Genomic DNA, 10499 nt, shown 5'->3' on the forward strand with positions numbered 1-10499 from the left:
AGTCTAAACCAGCACCCGGAGTTTATTAATCAACATTTATGACAATCACGGATCAAACGTAACGTCGGCCCTTGTAAACCCTGAACTTTAATCAAACTCGTACATACGCGCAGTATCAAAACAACACAGAGCTCCTTTTTCACGAAACAAAATCTGAGCAAATGTTTCAGTGCAGCAAATAAATACACCAAAAATGAATCATTGGCATTAAAACAGTTGCTATTTGCCCAAAACAAACAGACTGTTGTCATGTTACTGGGCAGTGAGTGGGTGCAGTTTGCAGACACAAACACAGGATGTGTTTTTCATTTTTAATGTAACTGCATGTTTCCCAACATGTACTGAAAGCAAACATGGTTGTTCACAGGTGCCGATAAAATTATTTCATGTTACAACGAGAAATCATCAATGAACAGAAAACAAAACTTTGATTTCATGTCCCAATTCCATCATACACGGTTTCTGAGCTGAGTCTGAGTTTGTAGTGAAGTCACACCAGCAAAGTGACTGAATCAGTGTTCAAAGCGTCGCTGTGGTCGAATCTGGCTGCAGTTTGACGAAAACCTTTGAACAAAAAAAACAACTTCATTCATAAACCGAGTGCAGTTTCTCAGACACTCGTACCTGCTAATTAGTGCTTAGTACAGGCAGATTTTAGTATTTCATTCACCAACGCTGAAGCACACTTGCTCCTTGCTCCACAAGGCACCAACAGCACAAACACAGTCGAAAGGTCCGGTTCAGACTCAGTTAGCTGAGGTGACGCCTGTAACTCTACCCGCCTGAGAGTGAAAGCAGCAACAGCATCAAACTTTAAGCCAAATAAAAATTAAACAGACGAGTCATTAAAAATACAAACACCTTATGAAGGAGGAAACTAGTTAGCCAAAACCATGGATGCACTTGTCTGTAAGCATTTTTATTTGTGCTGTAAAACTGGACATTTTAACATGGGAGCCTATGGGGACTGACTCATTACAGCCAGACTCTAGTGGACATTAGAGGAACTGCAGGTTTTGGCACTTCTATGATATGTGCTGCAAAACAAATATATTGGATCTGACTTGCTGTATAATTTCCTGTAAGTATAAAATAGTAATTCTGTTTTTGTGGGATTTTAATAGTATGTATGTAACAAATGCTGTTACAGAACGAGTGTGTAGAGCGGATTTGAGACACTGTCTTATAAACATGCATGTAGTCGTCCTTTCATCTGCGAAGATGTTCAGATTGATTCCACTCACACGTCAATATGGTAAATATAAAGGACATAAAGATGGAAAATAAAACAGCTGGTTTTAATTTACTTTTTAAATATAACTAATTAACCATTTGACACTTTTTTGCCTGTTGGTACCTTAATATTCACCAAACAGACATCAGAGTTCATTTTTTAATGTTAATTACAAATTTGATCTAAGTAAATAACCTTGATGACATGCAGAAATACGAGTAAAGCAGGGATTCATTTGGTGAATTATTTGGGGTTAAATATGAAAGTGGAAAACACGAGCTCACTGCAGCTTTAACTTGGTCCAAAACAAGAACAAGAAGAAGAAGAAGGAGAAGAAGAAGAAGAAGAAGAAGAAGAAGAAAGGCCCTTTACATTTCAGACTCCACTCCTCTGTGATATTTAAATCTACAACCAAAACCATCATAAATATTTGGATCCATTATTATGTGTGTTCTTCCTGGGACCAGTCTCCAACCCTCCACCGAAGCTTAATGATGATTATCTGTTTCTGCTCTCCAAACATGCCAAACTCGAGCGACTCGGTTGTCAACACATTCACTGCAGTCTTCGTTTCCTGCTCGGTAGTTGTTATTATCTGATGTTTGACAAACGCAGCTTCTCGCCAGAAAAACTTTCCAGTTTCTGATCAAAATCTCAGGTAGTGTTCTGCAACACAATGAGGTTGAACTGGTTTTTACTTTAGACGACTTTAGGTAAACGAGAACTGAAGAGCAGACTGTAAAAGGCAAACACTGTTAAACTGGTGAGAAACTAAAGGTTTCTAAGCTCTTAAAAACAGCTTTTTCCTTTCTCCTCTGACCACGACAGATGCCACTTTTAACAAAAAGGCAATTAGGGAAACACAAACACGTGCACGTGGGCGAGAATGATCAAATAAAAGAGGTTTTTCCTTCAGCACGACAGCTGGTGCTTTAAAATAAAACCTGGAGCTGCAAGAACAACAAAGCATCAAAAAATAAACTTTCCCAGAGTGGCTTACAGGAAGTAACCACAGGTGGAGGTTACAGGTGGAGGTGAGGCTTCAGAGTAAGCCGCGTGTCGACATCCCACACGTCTGTCATGTTGTATGTTGCAGTGCTATTGTTTGCATGTGACGCTGTACCGTGCGCACGTTCTGCGTGTGCCGTTTTGATCTGTTTGAGGACCACAGGAGGTCTGAAAGTCTTTTACCCTCCTTCAGTTTTTGTTTGTTCCCTCTGAGGATAAAAAGAAGACGAGTTTATTCCTCCCTTCAGAGCAAACACGGGTGCGTTTTATTTGAGAATCAGCGTCGCCTCAGAGCCGTCCTTCCTCTTCAGGTACAGCCCGTTGGTGAGGTGGTGCTCTCTCCTCAAGAAGGCGTAGAAATAATCTGACACCAGCAGGATCTGAAGGGGACATATATTTATATCAGGACACTGAGACTGCACTATCGGGGGGGATTCTTCTTACAGACCGCCTCTTGTAAATAAGATTTCCTTTACTGCCACTTTGAAAGAAGACGTGATATTGAAACAAACAAACAAAAAAAAGCCCAAATCTAAAAATGGATGAAACTTCATTTAACAGCGTTATTGCATTTATCTTTAACTAAATAAATAAACAGCATTAACTCTGCCCCCCTGGCTCCCATGCACACCATCCTACCTGCGCCACGTTGAAGAGCAGAGTTATGGCGTAGTAGAAGTTGGAGTTGGCGCTGCCGGCGTAGATCCAGAGGTGCCAGAGAACCGGGAACAGAGCCGAACAGGCCAGCAAGACACAGGACACCAGGAAGATGTTCCTCAGGACTGAACAGGAACAAAGACATATAATTACTGATAAATCAAAAACATGAATGAATGAAGCTTTAAGATGCTACAAGAGAAAAATCAGGACTTTCATTTGAGGACAGTTTGGAGCTGATGAAAAATCTCTGACCAATCAGTGTTAAAGATCTTTTTAATTTCATCCTGTATTATTATTTCATATTTATTCTACAGTGTTTCAGAGACTTTGTTTCTATGTTTCTTTACTCTCACTGATCGGCAGTGTTTCTGACCCCAGACAACATAAATTTAAGGTAAATATTCAAAACATTTTTTTTATGTGATGATACTTTAACCAGGATCTGTAAGAACACCGACTCTGAGTGGAAATGTTGTCAGGTTTTTCCCCCCACTCACATCTGTGCAGGTGACTCCAGACAGGAAGGAAGGCCAGGTAGAGTGCAACGTCTCCCACAGTGGGGTACGACTTAAATATGGAGATCACAGCTAACTGCATGAAGATCAGGAAGACGGGATGCTCCCTGCAGCACACACACGAACACACATGATACATCATGTTGTGGTTTTACTCAGGTTTAGGTTATTAAACAGGAAAAAAAAAAAAACTGTGTCAACTTGGAAGGACCTTTAACGTGAGAATGAGGTGCTGGACTTACTTTAGTTTGATGGACAGAGGGATGGTGTAGAAGAAAACATTAATCTGGAAGACGCAGAGGAAGAAGAGGCGGAAATGTTCAAACATCTCGGCAAAGAAATACCAGAAGAGGCCGATGTTCGGAGTGAGGTCAGGAACCGAGAGACTGGAGGGAGAGAAAACAGTCCCATTAGAGATGCAGACACACTTACAGAGTTTATTCTGTCTTCAAACATGACACGCACTCATTGGAACTGAACAGTGAAAATAAATAAGCTTCACAGCGCCCTCTGGTGGAGTAATTATGCAATAAAAAAGTTGGACGTTTTGCGCAAATATGGACAGTTTCTTCCTCCTGCTGATGCAACACCATGAGATATTTTCTCTTATGCATGGCAGCTCAGAGGTGCTGACAGAGGCGTGTGTCTGATGCAACGCTGATGTGCAAGCAGTGCAGTTCATTACGTCGCATTGCTAACAGTGATTATCCTGTGCTGCCTCCTGCAGTCTATCCAGGCAGCTGGAGAGGGTTCATCTAGTAAATTAGGCTAGATATACTTTAGAGGAGTGGTTCCTAAAGTGTGGGCTGGGTACCCCTTGTGGGCCGTTAAGGTACTGCAGCTGGACCACAGTAACAGAAATTCAGTTTGTATGTACAAGTATGCATGTCATCTACATATTTATAAAAATATATTTATATAAAAGGTGAATCAAGTGGTTAGTTTGTGATATTACTCGTTACTCTGACCTAAATGTACTGCTGAAGTGTGTGACAGGTGGGTCACACACCGTCCTTAACACTTTGCACATGACTGTGTAGCATTAACAATTTAAAGCCAACAGCCTGTGTGCTTTATGTTTTTGGAGAAAATCTTCACGTAAACATGACTTTCTCTAACAATTTGTTTAGAGTGAAGATTTAAGATGAGCTCTGTGGGCGTTTGTAAGTGGGCCGCGGCACTCTTGTGTTTCTGCATGGCTGCTCTAGAGTATATCTGGGGTTTTCCACGGTTGCCATTTCTAATTTACTGTGGAGAAGATAATAACCTCATTCATCTAAATTTTTTCTGACAAAAGCCAGAAATCCTCAAATCAACAAACCAATGAACTGATCAAATCTTAAAACCTCACATGAGAATTTACTTCAACACAACAGAGACATCGGTGCTTTTATTTTATGCCAATTGATGGCTTCCAGCTCCTCTCCTGCTGTCTTGGGTGGTTCTTACAGCTGCTTTAGGTCAAGGTGCTCGACTTTGAGGAGCAGCTTGGATTTTGTCGACTCTCGGATGGCTTTAAGAGCTGGTGAGGTTTGGATTTTAGCACAGTCTACGACTGGCTGTCTGAGACGTGAATAATCCCGAGTGAGGCCAAATTGACTCATATTTATCTTTCTTGTCTTCAGCACTTTTGCCACAAACTCAGGAACGCGTGCCTGAGAGAAACTACATGACGACAAAGCTCCTCAGCCCCGCCGTTTCTTTTCTTTACTCACATGAAGCCGTAGACGGAGGGCAGGTAGTCCCAGGAGCCGAGCAGGAAAAAGGAGAGACAGATGAGGACAAACAAGCTGCCGAGGTACATGAAGAGATACTGCACGATGAACCACCAGAAGCTGACCCGACGGAAATTCACTGGGATGTACTGACGCTGGAAGAGCAGAGACAGGGAGGTGGATAAATCCCAGCAATGATGCTCGAAGGAACGGAAACAAACAAGCAAAGGAAAAGACAAAAGAAAAGTGAGAGCAGAGAGAAAATAAAACATTTAAAACAATGAAATATCTGCTTCCATTCATAGACGACAAACCTGCATAAAATACAGCATGGCAGGAGCGCACAGGGTGATGGGATAGATGGACTGATAAGTGGCCAAGCAGAGGAATATGGCACTCAGTAAGACATTTCCTGAAAAAACAAAGAGAAGGCAAATTTTTTAGAACCTGATAAAACCACAGCAAACTTCTAAAAAACAACATTTAAATAAAAGCAAAGTGATTCACGTTCCTCTGATGTAATTAAAAAAAAAAGCTTCAGCAGAGCCAACGAATGGGATCAGCAGGAAACAGTCACTTCCTGCTCGGACACAAACACGAGACGAAGATCTGAAGTGTACCTTTTATTGTGGAGAGGAAGAAGAGGGCGAGCACGGCGTTGTTCAGGCCACAGGTCGACTTGGCGACACAGGATAAGATGGTGAACGGGTTCAGCAGGTAACTGTGCGAAAAGAAGCAACGAACAATTATTAGTAACTAAATAAGTAAACAAACTGAAAACAAACAGGAGAATTTTCAGGAGATGCAGTGCGTTGTCCGTTTTCCCTGGATTTTCTCAAATTTAACCTCAGAGCGGAGAAGGTGAAGCGTTCTCCTCCACAAGGTGATACTGAAATTTTATCAATCGTCTGGATGAAGCTTTTCTTCACAGCTGTTAATGTTGAAGTTGAGAGGCTAAAACGTGATTCTTATCAACTGGAAATGATCATTATTTTATAATCTAGTCATTGTTACGTCCCTCTGCAGCCCCTAATCTCCTCAGTGAGTTCAGCTGGTGCTAATTGACCACACTTAGTCCGGTGTGGATGAAAGCATACCTGCAGCAGGCTTTTAGGGAGGCTCACTAGTCTTTGCCTGGGTGGTAGCAGCCACTTTAGCCAAGATAAACCTCTTTCTCACTGACATTCTGGTGGTCGTCTCCTTATTTATGTTTTGGCTTTTGAGTTGGGACATAAGTGGGGGCTCATCCGGGATCGTTTGGACATTTTTGTGGAGACTGAATTTTAGTGTTTTGTGGGTGAGTGATTGTGTTCACTGTAATTGAGCAAGATTATATGAATTCATTTTAGACCCCGAATTCAATTCAGTTTTATTCATACAGCATCGAATCACAACAACAGTCGCCTCAAGAATAAATAATAAACTTCGCAGCTGGAAGAGCCCGAGTGGTGACACCTTTGTTATTCTGGGTAAGAAGATGAAATTTAAGAAGCTGAATCTGGCAGGAGAGAATTTCTGTAGGTGCGACTTGTGTGCCGTATGAGTGATGGTACTTACAACATGGCTACTTTCAGAGGGACGTAGTACATTTCTTTGGGGCTTCTGATGAGCTCCAGAGAGTCCATGGGGTATCGGTCGGCCTCCAAAGCAAACTTCTGCTTTCTGAACTGAAACGGCATCAAAGACAAACATATGAAAAAGAAACAGATGCAGACACACAAAGCCCCAAACACAAAGGTCTCACACAGAACACGTGAGCTGAAGTTACTCCTGTTCATTATTAGAGACGGGGTTTGGGAGTTTAGGCCAACCCTACTTCTCTACACATAAGTACTTAAACTGTGTATTTTGATGTGTTCTCACCACTTGTTTGTTGTACTCCTTCACTGCCATGTAAAGAGCCACAGCGGTGATCACGTCGGCCAGCTGAGGAGACAGAAACGGTAAAATGAAGTATACCTGATTTAACATTTGCTGCATTTCCACTTCAAGGTCATCTCACTCTGATGTCTGCTATTTTCAAGAAGCTCTGAGGGAAATCTGTTCTGACCCTTGTGCCTGGTCCTCTGTGATAAGAGCTGGGTGTCCTCCACTGTGCCCTCCACCCCAAAATCTCTATTTTATGGAAAGTAGCGAGGAGGTTAATGTGGTGAACACGGCTCATGATAAGTGAAGTTCGTATTAGTGTGGCCATGAAGCTCTTGTTTTCTTGGTGAGAGTGGAGACACTCTACTTCAGGGCTGAATCTGGTCTCTCAGATGTTACTGGGAATCACATTAAACCTTTGCATTAACGATGAATCCTGGTTTATGAATTCATGTATAATGCTGTGGGCATCGAAGATCGAGCACGCTCCTGGTGTCTCTGCTGATGCCTTTGGACTTTAAAACTGTGGATTGACACTGAAACCTGCCGTTCAGGTTCTGGGTTGTGCTCAGAGAACCAGCTCTCATCAACATCAACCTCAAAAAGGTTTGAGGTTTGTGTGTGGCTTTACAATCAATTTGATCACACTTCAGAGTTTAATCTCCTTCTTCTTTAGGGGTTGTCACATCTAACTCCATGTCACCCGATCACTAACATCCTCCTTCACTACATCTCTGAATCTTCTCTGTGGCCTTCCTCTTTTCCTCCCACCTGGCAGCTCTTGGCCAAGACCCATATTCCCTATCCATCCTCTGCACAAGTCCGCTCCACCTCAGCCGTCCCTCTCCAGTAATGAGACTGCCCCCAAAGAAAAAAATGCTTCAAAATGATGTTTTGTATTCAGACTCACCATAAATGTGATCTCTGCGTAGTCCACCAAAAAGTGAAACATGTAGATGATGAGAGGAGTCTGAAAGGATCAGAGCAGAAGGAGAATTCAACATGAACATCTAAACATCAACATGCCTCATTTGTAGATTTCAAACACATTAAATAATTTTCTGCTGACTCAGATCTCAGTTGTAGAAATACACCACCTATGAGGTGCAAGCATGTCATGGAAAAATCAATAACCAGGAACAAATGAAACATCCCAGCACGTCTATATAATTAAATAAGACATTTATTGTCCGTTTTCCACCAACACGGCACCTGGAAATGCATGGAACTGGTTTTAGACTGAGCACCAGCACTTTGTTGGTGTGAATGTGACATTCGAGAGGTGGTTTACAGATGCTACTCATCCTTTGAGTCTACAAACAGGCAGCTGATTGATTCTTGTGATCTTGATATAATACATTTTGTGTTTGTTGATTATCTGTGAACAAAGTTTGATGTGCTCACCCTACCCTGCTCTGGATGTTTTAGAGTATCTATTTAATCTCTTAGAAACCTTTGGTCCAGCCATGGCCCGACTCTGAGGAGGCCCCTCCTCACTCAGAAGATCTGACTCTGACACTTTCACTTTGTTCTGATGATGAAGTTCTTGCTATTACACAGCTGCTTAGTAAGCAAAGTTTCCACCTGGGTGTTATCTGAATGCTGCTTCAGTGGAAATCTGACCTTTTGTTGAAAGAAGTTTCTAGAAATGTTGCCTGTGTCTCTAATCCCCTCCACTGTGATGCTTCACCAAGAAATAAGGAGAATCTGGAATGTTTCATCTTTGTTTTCCAGACCATCTCCTTCATATTTTCTGATTATTTTCAGGTTAGTGTACAAATATACATTCAGTGTTCACTCAGACTTTGTAAAAGGTGTTTGTGTGAGAGAGAGATTCACCTCATGGAAAACATCTCCAGAATATGGTGAAACTCCCAAATCAAGCAGAGCCAAACCTTCAACAACTGCAAAGAAACAGCAAACAGAGAAACAGTTTTATTAAAACTGTTATATTACAATAAAAATCACAACCACAATTATTTTGGTCACTGTGGAAAATGTTTATTTTTGCATTTATGGAACTTCAACTTGGTGAATTTGGTCTGAAATTTCGAGAGTGAAGTGACATTTTAAACTAATTTTTCTCTATTCCACTATCGTTAGAAGCCAAAATCATAAATTCTGTTAAAATCTCCAACTTTTAATATTTTTTATTAGCACTGGGCTGTTGTCTTTGAATGCACGAATAAAAAATGCACAAAGTGTTTCTGTGCGAGTCTCACAGCACGTTGGTCGTGTTTTGTGTTTTACAGAAAAACCTCAGACTGACTGCAAACCTGCACCTCAGGCTCCTGTCAGGTACCGTGTCATAATATGCTAAATGGAAACTTAAACACAGTCCACTAATATTTCACAAATTCATCTAAAACAAAATCTTTGTCTGTGGTAACTAATGGAAAGCTGATACAAATATGTCAAATAATAAAGTCAAATCAGTGAGTGCCTCCCACTGTGAACCAGTTGATTTTTTTTGTACATTAATTATTCTCAGATATTTACTGGCCATCGAAGCACATGGGGCAGGGGTATGTGCATTTTCTCCATCACTTTTGAGCCCTCATAAATCAATGATTACAGAAGAGGTAGTCAGTTGCTAAGGGGCAATTAAACAAATATTCATGGGGGTGTACATATTTCAGTCTGTTTGTATACTTTTGTCCAAATTAGGGTGTCTGCACGGTGGTGCGATTGTTAGCACCATCACCTCACAGCAAGCAGGTCCTGAAGGCAGGGGGACATGTGCCTGTTAGGCTAAGTAGTGATTTTAAATTGGCTGTAGCTGTGGAAATTAATTTTTAAACACTTGCTGATGTAACATTATACACACACTATACACGTCAGCCAGATGTTTTACAGGTGTAACGTCTACTTTACTATGCGCAAATAACCCCGTGGAAACTAATGTGGGTCATAGGAGGGGGGTCATTTACAGGGGGTCCACAAATACTAGAGACTGTGCAGATCTTTGTTCAGCCGCTGGCAGAGACTCTGGTCGTCATTATTATTGGTGGTCGATGGATGTTTGACAGAGAAACAACCACTGAGCTCCATTCATTGGAAATAGCAAAGAAACACTTGTTTAAATCTTCCCCTACAGAAAGTAAAACGTGTCCGTTCTTAGCTTAATGTCAGTAAAACATCACCGAACTTTCTGAATTTTAGTCTCAGCTGCTGATTTTTGCAGCTGAACCGGTTTGACCGAGTTACCGGATAACAGCGCGGATGAGAGAGAGGTGAGGGGACCCGGACGTGAACGGAACGCAGCGGCTCTAAACCGCTGGACCCGCGCTTACCTCTCTTCCAGGCGGTTATCGGCGACACCACCTCCACCCTCTCTGCAATCAGCTCCGCCAAACTGGACCGGAACAAAGCGGCACGGATCGTAACGGCCACAATCAACAGCAGAGTCAAGGGAGCCGCCATCTTGACAAGGAAGCGCTGTCCGCCCTGCGAGGTGCACGACGGGAAATCAAGTCTCCAAACGTGAAGGAAGGTGGGAGG

General features: G+C 42.0%; 1 protein-coding gene across 1 annotated transcript; it reads right to left on the minus strand.

Annotated features, from left to right (window-relative positions):
• Positions 1-4: 4 nt before the first annotated feature.
• pigu (phosphatidylinositol glycan anchor biosynthesis, class U) lies at positions 5-10453 on the minus strand. Its single transcript, XM_040009291.1, has 12 exons — positions 10292-10453; positions 8838-8902; positions 7909-7968; positions 6996-7058; positions 6690-6799; positions 5753-5853; positions 5447-5544; positions 5133-5287; positions 3660-3803; positions 3400-3524; positions 2882-3024; positions 5-2622 (listed from the first exon to the last, which is right to left on the minus strand). The coding sequence occupies exons 1-12, from the start codon at positions 10419-10421 to the stop codon at positions 2509-2511; spliced, it is 1308 nt and encodes a 435-aa protein (XP_039865225.1). The 5' UTR covers positions 10422-10453; the 3' UTR covers positions 5-2508.
• Positions 10454-10499: the final 46 nt, after the last annotated feature.

Source organism: Simochromis diagramma, unplaced genomic scaffold, assembly GCF_900408965.1.
Source record: "Simochromis diagramma unplaced genomic scaffold, fSimDia1.1 OVJJ01000320.1, whole genome shotgun sequence".
Taxonomy (NCBI): Eukaryota; Metazoa; Chordata; class Actinopteri; order Cichliformes; family Cichlidae; genus Simochromis; species Simochromis diagramma.